This window comes from Pelodiscus sinensis, chromosome 6 (assembly GCF_052426305.1).
Source record: "Pelodiscus sinensis isolate ZL-2025 chromosome 6, ASM5242630v1, whole genome shotgun sequence".
Taxonomy (NCBI): domain Eukaryota; kingdom Metazoa; phylum Chordata; order Testudines; family Trionychidae; genus Pelodiscus; species Pelodiscus sinensis.
The window spans coordinates 1,345,210-1,370,801 of NC_143057.1; the positions used below are offsets into that span (position 1 = coordinate 1,345,210).

Genomic DNA, 25,592 nt, shown 5'->3' on the forward strand with positions numbered 1-25,592 from the left:
GAGAGGGGGCGGGCTGGGGGCTGGGCTGTGGGGAGAGGGGGTGGGCTGGGGGCTGGGCTGTCGGGGGGAAGGGGGCGGGCTGGGCTGGGGGGAGAAGGGGGTAGGCTGGGGGCTGGGCTGTGGGGAGAGGGGGCGGGCTGGGCTGGGGGGGAGAAGGGGGCGGGCTGGGGGCTGGGCTGTGGGGGGGGGGCGGGCTGGGGGCTGGGCTGTGGGGAGAGGGGGCGGGCTGGGCTGGGGGGGAGAAGGGGGCGGGCTGGGGGCTGGGCTGTGGGGGGGGGGCGGGCTGGGGGCTGGGCTGTGGGGAGAGGGGGCGGGCTGGGCTGGGGGGGAGAAGGGGGCGGGCTGGGGGCTGGGCTGTGGGGGGAGGGGGCGGGCTGGGGGCTGGGCTGTGGGGAGAGGGGGCGGGCTGGGGGCTGGGCTGTGGGGGGAGGGGGCGGGCTGGGGGCTGGGCTGTGGGGAGGGGGCGGGCTGGGCTGGGGGGAGAGGGGGCGGGCTGGGCTGGCCTAGGCTCCGAGCCGCGGCGGGAGCTGTCCCAGGCTGCTGGCTGCGCTGTCCAGCGGCTGCAGCGCCCGGCCGGATCCCGGCGCCATGGCCCGGCTGCTGCTGCTGCTGGCGCTGCTGCTGCGGGCGCGGGGCGAGGCGGGCGGCGGGTGCGGGCCCTGCCGGCCGGAGCGGTGCCCCCCGCTGCGCTGCGCGGCGCCCGGGCTGGCGCGGGACCCCTGCGGCTGCTGCCCGCGCTGCCCGGGCGCGGAGGGCGAGCGCTGCGGCGGGCGGGGCGCCGGGAGCGGGCGCTGCGGGCCGGGGCTGGTGTGCGTGAGCCAGGCGGGGCCCGAGGGCAGCGGGCGCTGCGTGTGCGGCCAGGACGGGCCGGTCTGCGGCTCCGACGGGCGCTCCTACCCCAGCGCCTGCGCCCTGCGCCTGCTGCCCGCGGCCCGGCGGCCCCGCAAGGCGCACGACGGCGAGTGCCGGCTGGGTGAGCGGGGCAGGCGGGCGGGGCGTCCCGGCGCGGTGGTAGCGCGGCCCGAAGGCGCTTTGCCCCGAGGGGGCGGGCCGGCGGGAGCGGGGAAGGGCTGCCCCCGGGGTGACATTTCTGTCCCCGCCGCCTCTTGGGGCGCGCCGCGGAGCAAACAACCGCCCGGCCGCGGGCCGGCACCTGTGCCCCCGGCCGTGGGGCGGACTGGGCCCGTGGGGGCACACGGGAGCGGCTGGGGCTGATCTCAGTTCTGCCTGAGCGGGGGGCTGCGCTCTTCCCACCAGCACCCGGGCAGCGATCGGGGGCGCCCGGGGGGAGCGGGGCGGAGGCGGCTCTGGTTCCCCGTGTCCCGGCGCCTCGGCGGGCCCGCCCGAGGGGAGCAGCCTTGACTCCCTGGGCAAGTCTCGGAGCAGCCTCTGCCCGCCCGGCGCCTGCCGCCCCGGGATTCCTGCGCAGGGTCCCGGAGCCGGGCGCTTGCCCCTTGCCCGGCCCTGCGGGGGCTGGACACACCTGGCGACCCACTCGGGCTCGGCGTGGAACTCCCGGGCAGCCCTGCACAGCCCTGGGAGGCTCCCCCAGAAGAGTACAAAGGAAAAAGCCGCCAGTGCTGGCCCCTTCCCGGTTCCCGTGGCTCTAAAGAGAAAACGGGGGCTGCTCTCCTGGCGCTGCGGACCTTTCCTTCTTGTTGGGCATGTGAGTCGCGGCGGGTTTGGTTTCCATGGGCTGTGGCTAGTTACTCATGAGCCTAGGAAGCGCTGGTCACGGTTGGTATTGGAAAGCGGGTTAGAGTGGGGGGGTTGCGGTCCCCAACACCTGACCCAGCGGAATCTTTTCTCAGCGGACTGTCATGTCCAGTTATCTACTCAAATGGTAACGTTCCCATGAAAGTAACCCTGGGCTCACGCTCCCTTCCTCTCCCAGAAAACTACTGCGGCTGAACCTCTCTAGTCCGGCACTCTCTGGTCCGGTAGCATCAGTGGTCGGGCAGGATTGTAGTGAGCCGCATGGCCACTTGTCTAGGCTGCGGCTGAGTTTCTCAGGGTCCTGTAAAGTTTGTTTACAGCCGCCAGGCCTGGCTCCTACCCATATAAGAGCAGGAGGGCCTCCTGGGCTGTTTGTGGTCCACCTGGAGCTCGGACCGGCTTGTCTGCAAGGATCCTACTGCAGGAGCAGGGCCTTCCTGTTCTAGCCCAGGCGCTTAGGCGGTCACTGCGTGGGCGCCCGTCTGTCTGCAGATGCGATTGTGACAGTGAGACCTTGGCAGATAACCCCCCACTGAGCAGTGGCCGTTAGCATGGGGCCGAGTCATTGCATCTTCCTCCCTTTCTTTCCATGCTATGCAGATGCAACCCTCTTGCGTGAGTCCCTCGAGGGCAGGGCACTCCTTTACTCAGCCGCTGCCAGAGGGAGCCTTTAGACAGTGCCCAGAGGTGGGCTGTATGCAGAGCGGGCCAGCCTGCCTGCCAGCTGCTTCCTACCCCACTTGCAATCAGCCCTCCCAGGGCGTGTTCGTTTGTAACGAGCACCCCTGGGCCGCGAGGGAACAGGCTCCCACGGTCAATGGGAGCTGGCCTCTGGCTGTAGGGGGCACGTGCCTGAGGCAGAGTGGGCCGGATGGAGAGCTCTGACGGGACGGGACGGGACTCCCCTTGCCGCTCTGGCTTTTACACCCCTGCATCGGAGAGGGGCCACTGGGCCAGTGCCGCCGGGTGCACACTAGCAGAGCTTCGGTAGCGCCGCTGCCCCCTTTGGGAACAGACACGGCTTCAGCCCTGCCCCGAGTCCAGCCCCGCGCCTCGTACCCCCCTGCCGGGGTAGCACAGGAACCACCCGTCAGCTGGGAGCTCCTTAGACGCTCGACAGCTCCCTGCACATGTCAGGAAATGAACGGCGGTCGCCTTTCGTCTCTGGGAGCCTCTCGCCGACTCGGCCACGGTCCGTGCCAATGTGCGCGTGGTTGGTTCCCTAAACCAGCCTGGCACGGGCCAGTCCCGCCAGCTGGCCTGGTTCAGTGCGGGCCATAGGCAGGAACCGGTGCAGGCACCACCCGGGAGTGGGAGATCCGCCTCAAAGGGGGCAGGGAGCCTGTTGGTTTTAGCTCGTGGCATGGGCTTGGAACAGGGATGCCCTGGCATCAGGATACAGCAGGACATGCAGTGACCCCCCCCCCCCCAGTGAAACCCTAGGGTCACCTGCGCTCCGTGGCACAAGCAGGAACCCCGGGAAGGGGGCGAGCCCGGCAGAGCAGGGCTCTTTGCAGAACCCCGGGAAGGGGGCGAGCCCGGCAGAGCAGGGCTCTTTGCAGAACCCCGGGAAGGGGGCGAGCTCGGCAGAGCAGGGCTCTTTGCAGAACCCCGGGAAGGGGGCGAGCCCGGCAGAGCAGGGCTCTTTGCAGAACCCCGGGAAGGGGGCGAGCCCGGCAGAGCAGGGCTCTTTGCAGAACCCCGGGAAGGGGGCGAGCCCGGCAGAGCAGGGCTCTTTGCAGAACCCCGGGAAGGGGGCGAGCCCGGCAGAGCAGGGCTCTTTGCAGAACCCCGGGAAGGGGGCGAGCCCGGCAGAGCAGGGCTCTTTGCAGAACCCCGGGAAGGGGGCGAGCCCGGCAGAGCAGGGCTCTTTGCAGAACCCCGGGAAGGGGGCGAGCCCGGCAGAGCAGGGCTCTTTGCAGAACCCCGGGAAGGGGGCGAGCCCGGCAGAGCAGGGCTCTTTGCAGAACCCCGGGAAGGGGGCGTGGCCGGCCTGCAGGCCAGGCCTCGCTCCCAAGGTCGGATCTGCAAACCAAGCCAAGTAGAGGCTGCTCTGAAGGGCTTGGCTCCGTGCCAGACAGAGGGAGCACATGGAGAGGAAGCAGCCGCAGGCAGTGGCACCCCAATAGAGCGGGGGGTGTTGGGCTGCGTGTGCAGGTGCCTCTACCGCCGCTCAGAGTGTCACCTGGGTCTGGAGCGGCGGGCGAGAGCAGCAGGCTAATCCTCTGAACGGCTCTTCCATCGGGGGGGTGGTTCATGGCATGACCCTCCCCTGTGCCTGGCAGATTTCCATTAGGGAATCCGGGCCGGGGACCCTACTCTGACAGGCCGCGCCAGTGCCCCCGCCATGCCCTGGGAGGGGCAGGCCCACGCAGGGCAGGGGAGCCAGTGGCAGCTGGAGGGAGAGGCCCCAATAGCACATGCTGCTCCCTGCAGGACTGTACCGCCCTCCCCGGCTGCAGGGCGGCTCTGATTTGCGTCCCCTGGAGCCCCTCGCCCTGGGAGGATCCAAGCCACAGGCCCCGCGCTGCTCCCCACAGGCGAGGCTGGGAACTCCTGCAGGGTGGAGACTGGGGGTGAAGCTCGGTGTTTCCAGCAGGAGTTTTCCGGTGGGAGTTGCCGGGATCCTGTGGGAGCTGCGCGGGCTCGTTGCCTGGCAGGGTATCCGCTGGGGGAGCCTTGCTAGGAGACTCGCTCCGGCACTAGAGATGGGTTTGAACCGGGAATTGCCGGGTGAGGGTCTCTGGCCTGGGCGAGGCAGGAGGCCGGGCTAGATGCTCGCAGTGGGGCCCTCTGGCTTTAAACCAGAAATCGTGTCTCTAGGCTCCCGCGTATGGAGACGTGTGCCCCGTCTCCCAGGGGCCGGAGATGCCCTTTGGTTTCAGTGGGAGTTGGGTGTTTGGCCGAGGGTTGGAATGCTGGTCCCCTGGCCTTACATGAAGGGTTCTCAGGCACGCCGGCCCGGCCAGCCCCAGGAAAATCCCTGGGAACGGCAGGTGCTCAGGGCGTTTGCAGATTAGGGCTTCCTGACTGCCTGGTATTTTTGTAAGGGTTGAAGAGGATTAGCCGCTGCCTTTGAAGCGCCGCTCAGCATTACTCGGCTGCCGCATCAAGGGCTGCCCGGCTCTCTCACGTCTCAGCTCTTTGTGTGTGTTTCTTCAAACTGCCGTTGCAGAGGCTCCGTGAGATCAGCGCCTTGGCCGCTCGGTTTACTCGACGAGCGCTTTGTGATGCTAAGCGCCCCGGGGCAAGTCTGCGGTGAAATCTACAGACGTGCTGTGAGAGCCCAGCCGCCGCGAGCAAAGCTCCTTGGACGCGCTGTCTAGAGCAGAAAGAACAATGCGCCTGGGCGTGTGAGAAATGTGGGGCCAGCCGCGGAGTCTGGGCATTGATAGCGTGGAAATGAAGGGGGGTTGTAACAATCCCTGCTCAGTCTCAGCAGGGCTCTAGTGACATTATGCACAGCCACCTTTGGCTCAGCACATACATCCTTAAAGAGACAGCGCGGCCCCAAACAGTCCGCAGCCCCACCTGCGCTGGAGCTCACCGCTAGCGCCCCGGAACGGGTGCCAGGCTCACAGCGCGCAGGGCGGCAGCTGGGCCTTGGGGAGGCCGCGGCAATCAGCAGTGCCAGGCCCAGGTTTCTGTGGCTTTGGGTGGGATTCGGGATAGCCCCACCGGGCCCTTTTCCTATGGGGACTCCAACGAGCAGGGAGAAGAGGGCTGTGGGATTCAGCGCGGCTGTGACTGCGCATCGGTGGTGCACCTTCCGCTGAGGCTGGGCAGGCTCTGCCCTACAGCAGCCTCCTTGTAGCTGTCGCTGCCCCGTGGAACGGCGCCAGGCTGAGCTGGGAAAAGGCTCGGAAGAGCGAATGGCCCTGCAGCACCTGAGAGGCTAGCAGCACGGGACGGTGTCGTGGGCTTCCGTGGGCACCACCCACTGCTTCCGATGAGAGGGGTTAAGGGGTCGCGGTGGCAAATTAACAGCAGAGAAAGAGAGGGGGTGGGGAGGGAAAGAGAAGGGGGAACAATGTCAATTAGCGCGTCCATGCTAAACGAGGCTGGCAGAGTGGGCTCTCGGTACCCTAAGTACCCGGTGCTGGGCTTCTTATGTCCTTAGCACGTGGAAAATAGCAGCCTACCCTGGTCAGTTCTTTGTGTGAGCCTCTATCCAAGGTGTCAGACTTGTAAATGAAAGCTGGCTCTGGAGTGTCTCTCCCCAGGTGACCTTTGAAATTGCTTGGAAATGATCCAGGCACTTTGAGATCCCTCAGTGAGCGCCCGGGCAAGCTGAAACGCTCCCCAGCAGGTCTCTGTGTTGCCATCTCCAACATGTGATCTGTGTCCATTCACCCTGTGTCGCAGAGACTGCCCCGTCTGGCCAATGCACACGGCCGAGGGGCCTGCTGGCACTGGAAGCCCGGATCACATTGGTGGCTGTGCAGTTATCGGAGGCTCTGGTGTGGCTAGGTCGCTGGTGTAGCTGTGTGGGCAGAGCTGGCACGGGGTGGGTTCCTGGGAGAGTGAGTCGGAGGTGTGTGCGTGCTTTGTCTGTGCTTAGGGGCTGTCTGCGGGCGAGGATTGGCCTGTCCCCCGAGGCCTGAGAGAGTGGAGGGTCGTTCTCCAGGGCAGGCTGTAGACTGTCAATCATGCGCCGGAGGGTTTGAGCTGGCGGCTGTAGCTGACGACCAGAGGGGCTCTACTGTTTCCCTTCTTGGGCCTGTCTGGAAGAAGCCGAGGCCTGGGCACTCGTCTGGCTCGGTCAGTCTGTTTCTGGGTATTGACGAATGCCTGAGGGAGGTCTTGTCCCCGTCTGTGGGACTGGAGCAGAGCCGCCTGTGCCTTAGGGCCTGGCTGTAAGCAGGTGACGGGTGCGGTGTCCTGGATGGGCGCTGGAGGCATGCGGGGAAGTGTAGCGGTCGGCAGGCTGGTGGAAATGTGGCCGTCATTGAATTGTACCGGGGTGTGGAGGGAGCGGCTCTCGTGTGTGGACTGGTGGGGGAGGAGGTTGTTGAAATCCCTGTGGAATTCTTCCAGGTCTCTTTCCCGTGGGTCCATCCGACGAAGGTGCCGTCCATGTAGCGTGAGCAGAGGAAGGCTGCGGGGGCGGGAGCCGAGGAAGCGTCGCTCGGGGCCAGCCATAAAGATGCTGGCACGCTGAGGGCCGTGCGGTGCCCGGGGCGAGCTGGTGTTTGGGAACAACGCCCGCCTGACAGAACTCAGCCTGGCGTTTCTCCATGGCACACGGATTCGCTGTGGTCCGAGGGGGGGCCGCAATCTGCAGGTGTCCGGCGAGACGCTGAGGAGGGAGTTTCCCCCGGTTTGGAGTTGGCCGGTTTGAACTGCGACTGGTTTGGGCGTCTGGCTGCCAGCAGGTGCCCCCGCAGAGGTGTGACGGGGCGGGTGTGCAAGCAGAGCACTGGTGTGCAGGACTTGCTACCCGATTCGTGCTGTCGTTGCCAGCTCCTGCTTCCAGTTTTATGCCAAGGAGCTGGGGCGTCCTGTGCGCACAACCTGGTGTTTCCCTTCGCGGGAAGCCGGGAATGGGACATTGATTGGCTGTCGTCTTAGCACGCCAGCCTGGCCGCCTCTTAGCCCAGTGTGCCGGCGAATAGCAACCTCTCAGCCACTCGCGTGTCATGTCTCTCGCGCTGAGCCCCGGGCGACCCGTGCACCCAGCCTTGCTCCCCGGAAACGGGCATCTTGTGCGCGCAGAGGCCCCGGGCAGTGCAGACTCACAGCACTTGTCATCCCAGCTGTGCCAGGGCTGTGCACCAGCCCTCCGCACAGATCCCCAAACCCGCCTCAAGGCTTAGATAAAGCAACAGAAGAAGGGCACGGCCTCGGCAAAGGCAGCCTGTAAGTGATCACACGGGCAGAAGCATGTAAGTCGGGGGGGTTACAAAAGCACTAAACACACACGGGCTAATTCCTACACGTGGCCAAGGCTAACGGGTTGAAAAGCGAAGAAGGAGCTTTCCCAGCAAAAGCCAGGAGCAGCCTGCACTGGCCAGAAAACCCCTAGACCAGGATCGCTCCCACCCACCCCCCTTCAGTGAGGTTCCTTTTCCCCAAGGGATCTTGCTGCCGCCACTCGAGATGAAGGTGAAGTCGAGGTCGCTGCCTCTCACTCACCTCTTTGAGCCTTTCCCTCTTCCCACTAGAGTCCCACAGCGACCCCCTCGGCTCGCTAGAACCTTTCCTCTCATTTCCAGCCTCCACTGAGGCCGTTTGATCCTGGGCCAGCATTGCCCTTGCCACAAATAACTCCTCTCCGGGATGTACGTACAGAGAGCAGCCAGACCTCTCCTCCCCCTGTGCGTGGTTAGAAACCCCTTCTTGTAAGGCAGGTCTTCCAGTCCTCCCATCACGCCGGCCGCCCTTCCCAGCAACCTGTTCCAGTCCACTTTGAATTCGTCTTCCTGACCACGGGAGCCTAGAATTCCACCCACGATTCCAGAGCCTTGGGCACAAACCCAGATCTTTCAGCCTTCCCTCCTAGCTCATGTTTTCTAGACCTTCCATCATTCTCGTTGCTCTTCTCGTCGCTGCTCTAACACATCCCGGTTGAACCTCTCTAGTCCGGCTCCCCCTGCTCCAGCAGGATTTCAGTGAGCCGGATGTTCCCTTAGCTGGGCATGGCCAAGTTTCCCACAGCCCCATAAAGTTTGTTCACAGCCCCCAGTCCTGGCTCTCAGTGCTCTGTGCTGTTTAGCTCTAATTTACCCCAATGTCTTCTCAGAGCCCAGCAAGCAGTGGAAGTGTTGGGGATGCTGCTAGACAACATTGATCTCCCGTGATCCAGAAAATTCTCTGGTTCTGCACCGGTCAGGTCCCGAGGGTGCCAGGCTAGAGAGGTCCAACCTGTACTTGAATCCTGCCCAGCCTAGCAGACGACCTTTTGAAGTCCCTTCCACACCTGCACGTCTATGGTTCAGTGAGTCTATGCCAGTCGTCTTTCATTGAAATAAAGGCACGGGGTACAACCGCATGTCCTAAATCTGTGTCCGGGGTGTCTTTTTAGAATACTTGCTCCTAATTTGCATATGATTTAGTGGCTGCTTTTTGGTTATTTTTCCTTGCCTACAGGAGTTACAAATAAGAACCCGGCAATAAGGAGACAATGCAAGTGTTGCATTGAGAAGGATTTGAAAACTGTCACCTTTCTCGACCTGACACGTGCAGAGTGAAAATCTTTCAGAAACACTGGTGAACTAAAGGCAAGCTTTAGGCGCAGTACGTCAGTTACGCAACAGACTGTCGAGATTACTTGCTAGCAGTCACAGGCTATCAGAAATCACTTCTCATAATACTCCCGATTCGGTTCTGTAATCTCTCCTAATGTGCGACCTTTCTCCCCAAAAGCGTCAATGTACATGCAAGGATATTATGGCAGATGTGTGCCGTGAAGTTATTAGTGCATCAGCACCCTGGAAGACAGACGGGCTCAGCAGGTATTAATCCCTGAATCCAAAGGGAATTTCTCCACATTCAGAATAGGATGCTTTCTCTTCTTTACCGACTCAGTCAAGCAGCAGAACTGCAAACATTCAGTTGTCCATGGTCATTTTAAAGACGGAGTACCTTGTAACAGATGGCCTCTTTTCCTTCTCTTCTCTTTTCCAAAGAGGGGTGTGCCTGTGCCAGGTGCCAAAGGGACACACAGTCTATGTTCGTACCAGCTGAGTTCACAGTGTTCAATATTCTGCTTGCGTCCTCCGACTGACTAGAGATCAAAAGGCGTCCCAGGTGCCAGGCGTGATGGGTCTGCACAGTGGGGCTCCATGGTATGCACTGTGGAGAGCTGAGCTTTCGTTTGGCAGGCAGGATTAGAAATCAGAACTGCGGGAGAGTTCCTGGGTATTGACAAACTCAGAGATTTCCTCCTGTGCTAATTGTCTTCTGAGGAGGAAGAGAGCTGCTAGTAGGGAATCCAAGGCGACTGTTTCTAAATTCCCTTTCTTTGTCGAGGCAGGACATGCAAGTGGGAAATTGGCTTAATCTGGCAAGGTTGCACACAATGAGGAAGACTGCTGTTCTGCATACATGTTGCTATAGATATGATAACAAAGCTGTTCATATGAAAGAAAAATGAGCAATATGGGGAAATGAAAACATCTGAACATCGGGAAGGCCTTCTGCTGTAGGCCCTTTCCTTTCCGGTGCGCCTTCTTCCACTGAACTGTTAGCTTCAGTTAGAAATCTAGTCCTGATTTGTTGGCATTGCGACATTTTGTCAATGGCTTTTGTGTAAGAGGCTGCTAACCGGGACAAGACATTTGTCATGACTGTGTTTTAAAAAGCGAGATAAATACGCTTGTAATGCTTTCAGGGGCCCTACTCACTTGCGTAAAATTAAGCTCCTGGCGTTGCAGGGTCAAAGTACAGTCTTAGTGATCTCTTTCAGCATCAGGGATCCAGCCCGTAACAGCAAACAGTCATTAAACAGCTTCCTTTTTCGAACGCTCCCTCTGTGAGCATGACCCTGGCTGAGCGCGTCTGTAGCTCGTGGCATTCCCAGAAATGTGGCGGGGTGAGGGCTTGGTCACTGTTCCGCTCAGAGAGCGTGGGCCATGTTCTCCTGAGAGCCGGTCATCGGTTTGATCGGGAATCTTTTGGAACCCTAGCGACATGTGGATGATGTAGCACCCAGAAGGCTGTAATCTTAAATTAACCACGATCTCTCATATTCGTCTCGCCTGTTGAGAGCTTGCAGTCTGCAAACGAGGTGGTGGCGGGGGGTATCTTCCTCTCCCCACAGAAGTTGGTCCAGTAAAAGACATTAACTTGCCCATCTTGTCTCTCTGATAAGCTGGGACAACCCCAGCTACAACGGCGCTGTGCACAATCTGCAAACAATTCCGTTACTCCAACGGAAGGGGTAGAAAATGGGATTATTATAGAAATCTGGGTGCAGCTTTCACTACGTCCTCTCCAGGACAACCTAGCACCGGAAATGCAGTCTGTACGTTTCCAAATGGGGGCATGTTTGGGGTTTTTACGTGGCAGCGAGTTTCAGGGTTTAGAGTAGTTTGCCTCGCCGGAATACAGCAGCTGTTCAGTGGTGACAGCTAGGCATGGCCGGCCCTGATCCTGCAGCGAGGTGTATCTCCCGCTGCTGATGGCTCACATCCACCTCGCTACAGGACTGGAGCGTAAGATGCAGCTAAGCGGAGTGGGCTGCATTACATCGCGGGTCCAGTTTGGCTGGTGGCAGATACACTAAAGACTCCATCTGATTTCTGTAATGAAGCCAGGGTTCCCTGCTGGAAGGGCCAAAAGCTTTCTAAAATAAAAGCTTAGAACCATTTCTGTTGCCCCTGGTTTAGAGGCAGAGCCAAACCTTTGCTCCTGAATCAGCTCTGGTTGGAGGAGGAATCTGTGTTTCTTTATGTTGCAGACTGGCCCGTGGCATTGAGAACTTGAGCGGTACCATGTAGACACACTAGAACGGAAATGTTCTTGTTCTTTCCAGCTCCTGTGATTGTTGTACCACCAAAAAAGATTCATAATGTAACTGGTGCCCAAGTGTACCTGTCGTGTGAAGTGAAGGCAGTTCCCACGCCCGTGATCACCTGGAGAAAGGTATGCCAGCGTCTGAGCCCATCTGAGCCACGGTGTCACACAACACCATTGTGTGTAAGACAGAGAAACTGACCTGGGGCCAGACCCATTCACCGGCACAGGCTGTCTCTGGGCTGTAAGAGCAGGCTTCACCAGGAGGGGATTTGGCCTGTTTCTTGTCCTCCGTTGCCGTGTCCGATTGCAGGTGGATGTTCACAATGACAGTGGTCCATGACGTTAACCTGACAGCGGAGAGCAGTAATTCCCTTGGTGCGCTAGCGTGGCCCATCTGGAAACGGGCCGAGAACCCCTGCCAGTGCCTCCCCGAGGGGGGTGAGGTTGGGGTGTTGGGCTCCTCGGCGGCTGGAAATGAGCGGTGGAGCAGGGGAGCATCGCTGACTTCCAGCAGCCTGGGGCCTGGCCTGCGGACACTCCCGAGGGGGCGGAAGGAAGGAATACCCTAACCCCAATGCCGGGCGCAGGTTGAATGTTGGCCTGGCCTGGCTAGGGGGTGAGGGGGGATTCTGGGCTGACAGGGGCGGTGGTGACATCTGTGTACGGAGTGCTCAGAGCAGCAGCAGGGCAGGAAGGAAGAGCCGCGGGCTGGGAAGGAAATCTCTGCCCCTTGTGGGCTTAGAAAGGGGGGTGCCCAGAGAGCTAAGGCTTTGGGGCAGACCCTGCGCAAAGGCAGCGAGGCACTAATGCCAAAGCGTTCGCACTAGGTGCTCCCGTGCAGGCACCGGAACGTGACCTCCAGCGGTGTGGCCGTTCCGATCCCACGTGCTACGTTCCCCCGCACACCCACCACGTACGGGCCCAGGGGGAGGGGTAAGAGGAGCCCCACGGGCGGCACTGGCTGGGCGTGTGCAGAGAACAGTCCGCTTGTGCCAGCAGCAGGCTGGGCAGAGCAGGGCTGCAAGCAGCTGCCTGCCACGGTGCAAGGGGGAGGCGCTGCCCCAGGGCCGCCTGGCCCCGCACTAGGCTCTGCCTCACGCCCCTGGCCGTACCCCCTCCTCTTAGAGTGCCCCCAGGACAGGTCAGCGCGTGGCTTCTCCTGGTGTGCGCGTCTCTCGGGGAGGCACTGGCACACACTGCAGGAGCTAGCGTCGACTGCAACTCCTTACGCGCCTGCCGGCCAAGAGCAGAGGCACCAAGAGTGCTGAGGAGCGCGCTGCTTTGGAAGCGTCCCTCAGCTGGGCTAACAGTGCCGCTGTCACAAACCCCACAGGTCACGGAGTCACCCAAGGGGGTTAAGCTGCTGGAAGAACTGCCTGGAGACAGAGCAAACATGGCAGTCCAGGTGCGTGGAGGGCCTTCGAAACATGAGAGCACAGGCTGGGTCTTGGTAAGTCCAACAGAGCAGACAGAACCGAGCGCGGTGGTGGTGGGAGATGGGGGACAGGCTGATTTTGGAAGTTTTTCCAGACAGAAAATACAGGACGTCACAATGAGGGTACAGTCCCTTGGAAGGTACTCAGAAGTGACTGAGCAGGGTGGAAGTGTAAAGTAGAGTGGAAGTTCCTACAACCCAGCAGGCCAGCTTTAAACCAGACATTTTAGCCCTTGTTTTGAAGGAGGAAATCGAAGAGCCTTCAGATTTTTCATTCTTACCCAGACGTGATTTACAGCTGCCCTTTTGTATCTGACTGTTCGCTTGCTGAGACTTCTCCCCTTTGGTTTGGCAGATCAACCCGCTGGCGAAGGAAGACGAGGGTGTTTACCAATGTCATGCTAGCAACATGGTTGGAGAAATGCAGGCCGAAGGGAATATTAAAGTGACGGAGCAAAGTAAAAGTGAGAGGACTAGCTTCCTCGGATCAGATGACATCGCCGGGTAAGCTTAACATTACAAATCCACTTCCATACCGCAGAAGCCTGTTGCCTTTGGTTTTTGCATTCACCTGCTCTTGATGGACTACAGACACAAACGGCAAAGGAAGCATGGCAAAGAAACAGGGAGCCAGGAGGGACCTGGAGCTGGAGGTTGAAGCACTGGCTCGGTATTATCTTGAATGAGTCACTTTCTTCCATCTGTCTTACTAAACCCATGCTGAAGGCCAAAGAAGGGCATTGCAATGTGCTAGATACCTTTGATTTTCAAAGGCAGATACTGCTGCACTGAACATTTCTGGGTAGATGCGTTGACAAGTGTCACAAGTGCTGTTTTTAATTCAGCATTTAATGATCGCAGTGTAAATACATATGGTACATGATCAGAATGTTTGCCATCTTCCGACCAAAACCCAGCATTTGGGTCCTTATTCTAAAGATGATGCAAATCATAGAATCATAGAATAATAGGACTGGAAGGGACCTCAAGAGGTCATCGAGTCCAGCCCGCCGCCCTCAAGGCAGGACCAAGCTCTGTCTACACCATCCCTGACAGATGTCTATCTAACCTGTTCTTAAATATCTCCAGAGAGGGAGATTCCACCACCTCCCTTGGCAATTTATTCCAATATTTGACCACCCTGATGTCACATGCCAAGGAGACATCCCTCATCTTATGAGCCGTTCATCTCAGCCATTTCCTCTACTCTGTGTGATCTTCTAATGTAAGTGGGTGCAACTCTCCCCAGAGCAGAGGGCTACCACCGTATCTATGCAACGCTCTTGCATATGCTTGGTGCTGACCTCTGTACCCTCAGAGAATTTCACCCAGAAAAAGACAAGCAGACACCAAGCAGATAAACAAGTGAGTGGCCATGATTTAAATACAACCACCAAAAATGTCCCACCAAAGCTTATGTCCAAATAAATGTCAGTCTGAAGGTGCCACAGGACTCCTTGTATATTCCATTGATAACTTCATTGTTCCCAGAAGTTTTAGCATAAGGGCCCGATTCTGCACTGCATTGCTCCAGTGTTACACTGGTGCAGCTCCATGGATTTCAGGTAATCCTTGAATAACTGGAGTAACACCCGTGCTGAATTGGACCCAATTCATGACTCTAACAAGGGGAGGCTGTAAAGCAAAGAGGATGAAAAGCAGTCTGCCACTTTTTGTGTGGCATTGTCCTGGAAATGCAGCTATGTGCCAGAAAATTAAATGTTTATTTTGGGATGAGACACCCTATGTTTTAGTTTGAAAGAATGTTTGATGAAAAAACCATATCCAGTTTAGCAAATGAAGTATTCAGAGGTACATATTTAATTTTGTGCTAGTTTTAGCTATGTCAGCATCTCCATAGAAAACAGTTCAGTTTTCTAGGCAAGCAATTACAAATCATTGGATAATCTCTCAAACTGTGCTTTTTTCCCCTCCAGGGAGAAGTGATTCAGTCTTCACTCCAGGGAAACAAAGATTGTCAAGCACAGGCTAAAAACCAGTCAATTGGTGGCTTCTTTTGCTATGTTGTAGAATTAGGAGACTACATTAATATTCTTGTTACATGGTTAAGGACACGTTTTTGTACGTTTTCCTATTTAGATAGATTAATAATAAAAATCTGTAGTTTATATGAGGAAAAAATATCCCTTTTTTACCATTTAAAGAGAGATATATACTCTCAGGCTTGCTTTTTGTGGGCACTCTCAACTCTTAGCAGTAGAGGGCAGCAATTATGTGTTCCAAAGAAGAGAGCGTTTAATATTCCTGCATGTCAGTCTTGGCCCTAAAAACCCATCACATAAGAACATAAGAACGGCTGTACTGGGTCAGACCAAAGGTCCATCTAGCCCAGTAGCCTGTCTGCCGACAGTGGCCAGCACAAGGTGCCCCAGGGAGGGTGGACTGAAGACAACGATCAAGCGATTTGTCTCCTGCCATCCCTCTCCAGCCTCTGACAAACAGAGGCCAGGGACACCATTTTATCCCCTGGCTAATAGCCTTTTATGGACCTAACCTCCATGAAATTATCTAGCTTCTCTTTAAACTCTGTTATAGTCCTAGCCTTCACAGCCTCCTCTGGCAAGGAGTTCCACAGGTTGACAACACGCTGTGTGAAGAAGAACTTTCTTTTATTAGTTTTAAACCTGCTCCCCATTGATTTCATTTGGTGTCCTCTAGTTCTTCTATTTAGGGAACTAATAAATAACTTTTCTTTATCGGCCCTCTCCACACCACTCATGATTTTATAGACCTCTATCATATCCCCACTCAGTCTCCTCTTTTCTAAACTGAAGAGTCCCAGTCGCTTTAACCTATCCTCATATGGGACCCGTTCCAAACCCCTAATCATTTTAGTTGCCCTTTTCTGAACCCTTTGCAAGGCCAAAATATCTTTTTTGAGGTGAGGAGACCACATCTGTACACAGTATTCAAGATGTGGGCGTACCATAGTTTTATACAGGGGCAGTAAGATATTCTGGGTCTTATTTTCTATCCCTTTCTTAATAATTCCTAGCATCCTATTTGCCTTTTTGACCGCCGCTGCACACTGTGTGGAAGTTTTCAGAGAACTATCCACGATAACTCCAAGATCTCTTTCCTGATTTGTCGAAGCCAAATTAGCCCCCATCATACCGTACCTATAGTTGGGGTTATTTTTCCTGATGTGCATTACTTTACACTTATCCGCATTAAATTTCATTTGCCATTTTGTTGCCCAATCACTCAGTTTGGTGAGATCTTCTTGGAGTCCCTCACAGTCTGTTACAACACTGTAACAATACTTTTATTTTGAAAGCAAGCCACTTAAGAAAAACAGCTGAATGTTTATCAAGTTTTGACAAGTGCTGCTTTTGGGTGCATACAGTCAGTAAAACATGACTCTTACACCATGTTTTGAAGAGATTTCTAGTCAGAAATGGATCGTTTCCAGTGTCTAAACCAGTGATGGGTATCCCTGTTTTTGTGAGCCTAACTCAGTCTACTGATAAGGGTGCTCTGATTCAGCCGATTCTAAGGCAAGAAGGAACCACAGCCATTCTCTACTCTGCCAAACACAGCAGAAAAGTGTTTTCACTACACCTGTGACCAAAGCAGAGATTCTGAGCAAACGGACTCCACACCCACGTAGCATGGTATATTGCACTGAAGGGTTCCTCCACAGCCACAGCATCCCCTACATCTTACAGAGAACCCTTCAGTGTTCGCCCTCTCCCACAGGTCATTTGGTAATTAGCACTAGGTGTCCTGGTCACTAGTGAGTGACACTGACCCTGTGCAGACTTGAGTCCTGCACCAGGTGAGGCATGGACTCTGTGCTGTAGCTCAGGAAAGTCCAGTATAAGTGATGTGATCTGTGCTGCCTTAGCCAGAGTTTTAACAATCCCCCAATCAGACCATAGGAGCGGTCCTACGGGGTCAGACCAAAGGTCCTTCCAGGTGAGTAGCCTGTCTGCCGACCGTGGCCAGTGCCGGGTGCCCCGAGGGGGGGACCCAACAGGGACTCAAGTGCTCTGTCCCCGGTGGCCTGTTCACCTGGGCAATGTATTCCAGCGTTTCACCCCCCCCCCCCCCCCCACAGTGAGGGACTTTTCCCTAGGTCCAGCCTAAGCTCCCTGGCTGCAGCGTAAGCCCGTTGCTGCTTGTGGGGCCCACAGGCCCAGGGGAACAATCCCCCCGGACCCCTGGCAGACACTCCTTCTGAAGCCCTCCCAACACCCCCTGGCGAGGAGTTCCGCCGGTTGTGTGTGCTGGAGAGAGCGGCCGGGCCTGGGAGCGTTCCCCTGCCCCTGCCTCTGCCTCAGGGAAACCCCGCGTGGGCCGGGCCGGCTCGGGCTCAGCCTCACCCCGCCCCGCGCCACGGGGGAGAGGCGGGCGGGGCCGGAAGGAGGCAGGCCTCAGGCCCCGCCCACTGCGCGCGCGCTCTCTCGGAAGGGGCGGGGCTGGCGGGAGCGTAAGGGACGCGATTCGTGCGCGCTGACGACCCGGGCGGGGGCGGGGCCTTGGACACGTCAGAGACGGCGGGGGCGCGCGCAATCCCCAGCTCGGCCGCGCCTCGGCGTAAAGGCGCGCGCGCGCCCCCTGCTGCTCCGGAGTCGCGCTGCCGTGTAGACAGGACTCGGCACGCGACTGGGAGCCTGGGCTTCCGCGGGTGCAAGCAGCAGGGGGGGGGCCCCCGCCCAGTGGGGCAAGGGAGGGGCTGCCCGGGCTCCTGGGGCACAGCGGGATCGCTCCGGCCACTGGGGAGTGAGGGGTTAAACAGCACCTCGCCCCCGCCAGGCGTTACCCATGCAAACAAGCTGGCCCGGGTAGGCCCAGCCAGACAGCCTGCACCAGGGGAGAGCCCCGGGGAGCAGTGACCAGAACAGAGTAACATGCCCCAGTCCTGCGGTGGAAGAGCACCTCCCCAGGCCAGCACCCTGGCATGTAATGTCAAAAAGGGGAATTGCACAAAAATGAGGAGGTTAGTTAAACAGAAATTAAAAGGCACAGTGACTAGAGCCAAATCCCTGCAAGCTGCATGGAAACTTTTTAAAGACACCATAATAGAGGCCCAACTTAAATGCATACCCCAAATTAAAAATCATAGCAAGAGACCTAAAAAAGAGTCACCACCGCCATGTAAAAGAAGCAGTGAGGGACAAAAAGGTATCTTTTAAGAAGTGGAAGTCCAATCCTAGTGAGATAAATAGAAAATAACATAAACACTGTCAAATCAAGTGTAAACATGTAATAAGAAAAGCAAAAAACAGATTTTGAGGAACAGCTAGTCAAAAACTCAAAAAGAAATAAAATGTTTTTTAAGTACATTAGAAGCAGGAAGCCTGCTAAAAAGCCTGTGGGTCCCCTAGACGATTGAGCTATAAAAGGAGCAATCAAGGACGATAAAGCCATTGCGGAGAAACTAAATGATTTCTTTGCTTCAGTCTTCACGGCTGAGGACGTTGGGGAGATTCCTGAATCTGCACCGTCCTTTGTGGGGGATGAATCTGAGGAACTGTCCCGGATTGAAGTGTCATTAGAGGAGGTTTTCGAACAAATAGAAAAACTTAATGTTAACAAATCTCCGGGACCGGATGGCATTCATCCAAGGGTTCTAAAAGAACTTAAATGGGAAACTGCTGAACTATTATCTGTGGTTTGTAACCTATCTTTTAAATCGGCTTCCGTACCTAATGACTGGAAGGTAGCCAACGTGACACCAATATTTAAAAAGGGCTCTAGAGGCGATCCTGGCAATTACAGACCGGTAAGTCTAACTTCAGTACCGGGCAAATTAGTCGAAACAATAGTAAAGAATAAAATTGTGAAGCATGTAGAAGAACATAATTTGTTTGACAAAAGTCAACATGGTTTCTGTAAAGGGAAATCCTGTCTTACTAATCTATTAGAGTTCTTTGAAGGGGTTAACAAACATGCGGACAAGGGGGATCCAGTAGATATAGTATACTTAGATTTTCAGAAAGCCTTTGACAAGGTCCCTCACCAAAGGCTCTTGTGTAAATTACATGGCCATGGGATAAGAGGGAAGGTCCTTTCTTGGACTGAGAACTGGTTAAAAGACAGGAAACAAAGGGTAGGAATAAATGGTAAATTTTCAGATTGGAGAGGGGTAACTAGTGGTGTCCCCCAAGGGTCAGTCCTGGGACCAATCCTTTTCAACTTATTCATAAATGATCTGGAGAAAGGGGTAAGCAGTGAGGTGGTAAAGTTTGCGGACGATACCAAACTGTTTAGGATAGTCAAGACAGAAGCAGACTGTGAGGGACTCCAAAAAGATCTCACCAAACGGAGTGATTGGGCAACAAAATGGCAAATGAAATGTAATATGGATAAGTGTAAAGTAATGCACATTGGGAAAAATAACCCCAGCTATACGTACAGTATGATGGGGGCTAATTTGGCTATGACAAATCAGGAAAGAGATCTTGGAGTTATCGTGGACAGTTCTCTGAAAACTTCCACGCAGTGTGCAGCGGCGGTCAAAAAGGCAAATAGGATGCTAGGAATTATTAGGAAAGGGATAGAAAATAAAACCCAGAATATCTTACTGCCCCTGTATAAATCTATGGTACGCCCACATCTTGAATACTGTGTACAGATGTGGTCTCCTCACCTCAAAAAAGATATTTTGGCCTTGCAAAGGGTGCAGAAAAGGGCAACTAAAATGATTAGGGGTTTGGAACGGGTCCCATATGAGGAGAGGTTAAAGCGACTGGGACTCTTCAGTTTAGAAAAGAGGAGACTGAGGGGGGATATGATAGAGGTCTATAAAATCATGAGTGGTGTGGAGAGGGCCGATAAAGAAAAGTTATTTATTAGTTCCCTAAATAGAAGAACTAGAGGACACCAAATGAAATTAATGGGGAGCAGGTTTAAAACTAATAAAAGAAAGTTCTTCTTCACACAGCGTGTAGTCAACCTGTGGAACTCCTTGCCAGAGGCTGTGAAGGCTAGGACTATAACAAAGTTTAAAGAGAAGCTAGATAATTTCATGGAGGTTAGGTCCATAAAAGGCTATTAGCCAGGGGATAGAAATGGTGTCCCTGGCCTCTGTTTGTCTGGCCTCTGTGAAGGCTAGGACTATAACAAAGTTTAAAGAGAAGCTAGATAATTTCATGGAGGTTAGGTCCATAAAAGGCTATTAGCCAGGGGATAGAAATGGTGTCCCTGGCCTCTGTTTGTCAGAGGCTGGAGAATGATGGCAGGAGACAAATCGCTTGATCATTGTCTTCGGTCCACCCTCTCTGGGGCACCTGGTGCTGGCCACTGTAGGCAGACAGGCTACTGGGCTGGATGGACCTTTGGTCTGACCCAGTATGGCTGTTCTTATGTTCTTATCAAACCCAGTCAAAACTTAAAAGGAGGTGTGAAATTGAACTGCTAAAGAACTGAAAGGAACAGAATTACTGCCAGTCAATATGGTTTTATGGGAAACTGCTCCTCAAACAAATCTGATTTCAGCAATCACAAGTCTGGTTGATGAAAGTAACTATGTAGATGTGATAAACTTTTGTAAGGCATTTGACTTTAGTGCACAACATTCTGATTAAAAAACTAGCACTAGACAATAGCAATAAAGCACACGTTAATGGACTAAGAGCTGGCTAACTGACAACTCTCTAAGTAGCTGTCAATAGGGAATTATCAGAAGAGGGTTTCTAATGGCATTCTGCAGAAATCAGTGGTAGACCTGATGCAATTAAATATTTTCTGTGATCTGGAAATATCTTTAAAATCATCACTGGTAACATTTGCAGATGACCCCCATTGGCAAAGGTCAGCATAATTTGCAAAATAGAGCTGGGTGTGATTGGGGGCAGAAGGGGAAATGGGATACTATTTTATGAAGAAAAATAGCTTCTGGTCAGGAAATCTCAGCTATTTCAGAATAGAGGAAAGGCTGGAGGAATGTGTCAGGAGACATTCCAATAAGAGTGTTGCTCTTACAGACAGTGTCCATTTAAATAATGAATTAGCAATAAAATTGTAATATCACCCATGCTGCTGCTTAAAAAAGTTTGGTCTGTAAAGGAACTGAGGCAAATGACTTCAGGCTTGTGTTAGTTCCTTTTAAAATGCAGCTAGCCCTGATTTGCAATAACCTAGAGGTGGCACATGGTAATTCTTCTCTCCACTAGGCAGAGGCAGGGTGTACTGAGAATCCAGTTCTGCTCTTTGACCAGTAATCCAGGGCCTGACACCAGCGATCAACCCAAGAGCAGAAAGAAGGGCCCTGGAATGAGAGTTACATGGGAGGGAGGAGCAAATGGACTCTATCATATCAGGGGACCATAGTGCTCCAGGAGGGAGCTACATAGATGTCCTTTGTGAAACTATTTCTCCATCTATGTCTCATCTGTTGACTATAAACATTTCAGGACCCAGCCTCCTCCAAAGATACAAGCATTGCCTTTCCTTATCCTTCCCATCGCCTCTGCTTTCCCCAATCCCCACACAGCCCAACTCCATAAGCAGAAAGCCTTTTAGGACTGATCAGCTTTAGTGGGGGGTGGGAATAAAAAGAACCCACGAGCCTTCAACTATAATCAGATTTATTAAAAATAAAGCAATAGAATCGTGCCTGAAATCACAGAATCACCATTTTATTTCAACAAAAATAAGTCAGAACTGGATTCAAGTTAACAGCTTTCTAGATGGAGATTAGGGACCCAAATAACTTCATTTTTCACACTGAGACAAGTTCAGTAAGATTGACAGCCATAGCACTGTGGTATTTTAGAGGTAGCTCCAGAACAAAGAAATGTGTTTGCACTTAATACTTCTTACATGAATGGAGTATGATGTAATTTCTGGACACCAGACAAAGGCTGTACCAGCACAAATAAGAGACATGCAGCCACGCGGAAGTATTACATGACTTGAACTCAATCACAAGGACAATAACCAACTTCCACACTTCCAGCTAGGCTGCTGCTCTCTCGAAGTCAAATATGCTTAAATGAAGTGTTTAGATCCATTTTTTATATGTGCAGTCTGCCTTTTGCATCTTGTTTGTTAACCAAGAAAAGCAGCCAGTCCTTTTTGCATTTCCGTGTACCCAGCCTTTGCGGCTCTTCTGCATTCATATACTATCCAACTTCTTTAAGATGTATGGAGCTGAAAAAGAACATACAACCAAGATATAGATGTTCAGTTACACGGGATTATGGTTTGCTCTGCCTATCACACAAGGAAAACTAAACTTGCTGTTTGTGAACAAATGGATGAACTCTCACTGAGTAAGTCATGAACCTGAACACATTAGCAAGAACACTGAAGCACGATCTTGAAAGGTGACCTGCAGAGAAGGGAAAAAAGGTGCCCACGCACCCGCACTTGGCATCTTGCGGTGTATGAAGGAGGCTTGGAAGCGAGGAGGATATTGCTTGCGTTTTACGCTATACATTGAGATCTGTCTAGTGCCAGGGAAGTGAGGCTTAGATCTTGTGTACAGCACAAAGGGTCTGAATGGGGGGCGCGGCTCGCGGCGGGGGGGGGGGGCGGGGGGGGGGGGCTCCCACGTGGGGGGGAGGAGGGCGCGGCTCGCGGCGGGGGGGGGGGGCGCTCCCACGTGGGGGGAGGGGGGCGCGGCTCGCGGCGGGGGGGCTCCCACGTGGGGGGAGGGGGGCGCGGCTCGCGGGGGGGCTCCCACGTGGGGGGAGGGGGGCGCGGCTCGCGGGGGGGCTCCCACGTGGGGGGGAGGGGGGCGCGGCTCGCGGCGGGGGGGGCTCCCACGTGACTCACTGACGCGCAGCAGCGCCACGTAGAGGAGGAAGGTGCGGACCGAGCTGAGAACATCCTGCCGCATCTTCCGCTTCAGCTCCTCCGGGTCCATCTTGGGCCCCAGCCCCTCGATGCGGAACATGGCGGCGCCGGGCTGCTCGGGCCGCGGCCGGGTCGCTCTGCGGGGCGGCGCGCGCTGTGGCCCCGCCCACTGCTACGGCTCCTCGGCCGGGACATGCGGCCTCAGGCCCCGCCCCTCCCCGCGGGGCTGCGCAGGGCACTGGGTCACGTGATAACGGAGCGGCGTTGCGCATGCGCGTTAGCCGCCCTGACGCCGCTGCCCATAGCTGCGCGGGGCCGGGCTCAGAGCGTAGAGTCGGCAGCGCTGGCGCCACCTGGCGGGGGGGAGGTTGCAGGCACGAACCGTACCCCTTGCCCCGCCCTTTCCCCGAGGCCCCGCCCCCTCCCCTCTTCTGCCCCCATTTTCGGCAGGGCGGGGGGCAGGCGGGGGGCCGGGGTGCAGGGCTGCGGGCCGGGATGCATGCATGGTGGCAGCGAGCGGGGCGGCCCCCAGCAGCGGTGCCAGCGGGAGGCGTCGAGATGCTCCGCCTGGCCCCGACGGTGCCGCCTGCAGCGTGGCCGACTCGCCGCGCCAGGGGTTGGCAGCTGCACTGCAGCGCCAAGGCCCCGTGTTGCCAGCCTGCGCTACCCAGCTGTGCACCTAGCCAGGAGAATGGGGACGCAACCTCAGACGGGCTCTTTCGGGTTACTGGTAGGGCCAAGGCCCGCAGGGACCACTGCGATCGCCTAGGCTGACCTGCAGAGCACAGCCCCGCACTAATTCCCCGAGCAGAGCTCTAGAAGAATAGCCAACCCTGACTTAATAATTGTCTGGGATGGAGACTTGCACCAGAGCCAAAATGTCGGTGAATTGTCAGTAGGGCAGCAAACGAGAGGCTGGTGTGTTGCCGCTTGGCGCAGTGAGCCGCAAGTCCAGTGACTTCGTTCAGACCACGACGTGTTGTGCCGAGCGCAGTCATGAATGGAACCGCCACGCTTGTCCTTGGAGGTGCGGGGTTCCTTTGAGCATGGGAGGAGTGTTCTCCCGCAGGTGACAGGGCATCTTTGTCTTCCATCCCTTTTCAGTGTGGGTCCCACGTGGCGTGGGGCCATGAGCTCAGGTAGGCTGGGTGCCCTGTTTCTCTGGGGGCAGCAAATCTGTGAATGAGGCAGGTGTCCAGTGGGCCGGAGGATGGATGCTCCAGGAGACGCCTGAGGGCTGGAGCAGGCCTCTTGTTAGCCTGCAGTGTAGCAACAGGGCCTGCAAGGCCTCGAGAGCAGGGCTTGTGTTGCTCATGGCCAGTGGAGATGGGGAGCTGGCTCCCAGCAGGTCCAGACAAGGCTCCCCATGCTAAGGGCAGGCGGCAGTGGCATCCGTTACAAACCTGGGTCCCCGCCCCCAGGAATCATGACAATATAAACTAGAAGATGAATAAAAGAGGCAGAACAGTACCAGAGGGAAAACAGGCGCACGACACTGGCCAGCTCCGTTACCAAGTGGGCTCCAACATATTACTTGGTGAGCCTTGTCACCACTCCTCTAGCTGTCAGAATGTGGGTCCCAACACCCGCTCCAGGGTCTCCAGCCAGCAGGGCCTGGACTGTATGGCCGGGCTGTGCAGCGGGGCAGAGGACCTGGCTGTTACCTCCGCAAGGCAGCCTGTCTTTGAGGGGTGCACTGGCAGGATCCATCAGGCGTTTGTCATGTGTGGGGTCTGGCCTAACAGCAGCCGTGCTGTCGTACTAAATCCAATATCCATCTTCATCCTAAAGAGGAAATCAATATGGGTGGTGGCTCCTTTGTTCCAATTAGCTCTGTGTTCCATCCCGCGGAGGACCACAGTCAGCTCTGGAGTGGATTCAAGGCAGTAATTCACCGCGGGGGCTCAAGCAGCATTCTCATTGCTTATGATATCAGCAATTTCCACAGAGCCCAGAGAGCAAATGCAGCTGCAGGTTCACACCGGTGCAATTAGTTGTTATCTATTATTCATTCTCACTCCTCCGCCTGGCAGGGCCTGGGATGCTGCAGAGGCAGAACGCTGACCCCCAGGGAGTTCGGGGAACATATCACTTCTCCAGCGGATGCATCAGATCATACTCAGAGGGGGCTGCTTCTTCGGCTTCATTGGAAGCATGGTCAGCGTGGCATGGAGTTGTCTGGGGAGCGGGCATACAGCCTGCCAATGGGGTCTCAGTGGGATTTCAGCATTTCACTTTTAACCTCCTTATGCTTTTTTACGGCCTAGTGGTCAGAGCACTAGATTGGCCTCAGCTGGAGTACTGTGTCCAGTTCTGGGCGCCACATTTCAAGAAAGATGTGGAGAAATTGGAAAGGGTACAGAGAAGAGCAACAAGAATGATTAAAGGTTTAGAGAACATGACCTATGAAGCCAGGCTTCATGAACTGGGCTTGTTTAGTTTGGAAAAAAGAAGATTAAGGGGGGACATGATAGCGGTTTTCAAATATCTAAAAGGGTGTCACAAGGAGGAAGGAGAAAATTTGTTCCTCTTGGTTTCTGAGGACAGGACAAGGAGTAATGGGCTTAAAGTGCAGCAGGGGAGGTTTAGATTGGACATTAGGAAAAAATTCCTAACTGTCAGGGTGGTCAAATATTGGAATAAATTGCCAAGGGAGGTGGTGGAATCTCCCTCTCTGGAGATATTTAAGAACAGGTTAGATAGACATCTGTCAGGGATGGTGTAGACGGAGCTTGATCCTGCCTTGAGGGCGGGGGGCTGGACTCGATGACCTCTCGAGGTCCCTTCCAGTCCTATTATTCTATGATTCTATGATTGGCACACAGGAGGCCTGGGGTCTCTTCCCAGCTCTGCCACTAACCTGATGGGCAACCCTGGACAAAGCACTTTGCCTGTCCCACCCTCAGTTTCCCCATCTGGAAAGTAGGGATAATGATACCTCCTCTTTGAAATGCTTTGAGGTCTACTGATGAAAAGCGATGCATAGCAGCTAGTGGTACTGCTATTTGATTCCCTTTGTAGCCCAGTCCTTTAGTGGTTATAGATGATTGATTTCCAGTTAGTACTAATATAAAGAGCTGGGAGACTGTTGGATTTTAGTTCAAGAATTGGGCACACCAAAACCGAGTGTCGTCCAGTTCAGTAGCTGGGTGTCGACTCCAATGTGCACAAGAAGACACACTGAGGGCCCAGCAAAGTTTTAACAACTTTTATT

General features: G+C 55.3%; 2 protein-coding genes across 2 annotated transcripts; one reads left to right on the plus strand and one right to left on the minus strand.

Annotated features, from left to right (window-relative positions):
- Positions 1-506: 506 nt before the first annotated feature.
- Positions 507-14,739, plus strand: IGFBPL1 (insulin like growth factor binding protein like 1). The gene is made up of 5 exons (XM_075931228.2): positions 507-973; positions 11,192-11,301; positions 12,509-12,625; positions 12,966-13,114; positions 14,548-14,739. The coding sequence occupies exons 1-5, from the start codon at positions 589-591 to the stop codon at positions 14,555-14,557; spliced, it is 771 nt and encodes a 256-aa protein (XP_075787343.2). The 5' UTR covers positions 507-588; the 3' UTR covers positions 14,558-14,739.
- Positions 14,740-21,148: 6,409 nt separating this feature from the next.
- On the minus strand, positions 21,149-22,561 carry TOMM5 (translocase of outer mitochondrial membrane 5). Its single transcript, XM_075931229.2, has 2 exons — positions 22,358-22,561; positions 21,149-21,730 (listed from the first exon to the last, which is right to left on the minus strand). Exons 1-2 carry the CDS (start codon positions 22,476-22,478, stop codon positions 21,696-21,698), a joined length of 156 nt encoding a protein of 51 aa, XP_075787344.1. The 5' UTR covers positions 22,479-22,561; the 3' UTR covers positions 21,149-21,695.
- Between the last annotated feature and the right edge of the window lie 3,031 nt (positions 22,562-25,592).

Coding starts and splice junctions, on each gene's coding strand:
- IGFBPL1 (XM_075931228.2), top strand. CDS start 589: ATGGCCCGGCTGCTGCTGCTGCTGGCGCTGCTGCTGCGGGCGCGGGGC. Junction 11,302..12,508: donor CCGTGATCACCTGGAGAAAG/GTATGCCAGCGT, acceptor CAAACCCCACAG/GTCACGGAGTCACCCAAGGG. Junction 12,626..12,965: donor AGAGCACAGGCTGGGTCTTG/GTAAGTCCAACA, acceptor TTGGTTTGGCAG/ATCAACCCGCTGGCGAAGGA.
- TOMM5 (XM_075931229.2), bottom strand. CDS start 22,478: ATGTTCCGCATCGAGGGGCTGGGGCCCAAGATGGACCCGGAGGAGCTG. Junction 21,731..22,357: donor CGTGGCGCTGCTGCGCGTCA/GTGAGTCACGTG, acceptor GTTCTTTTTCAG/CTCCATACATCTTAAAGAAG.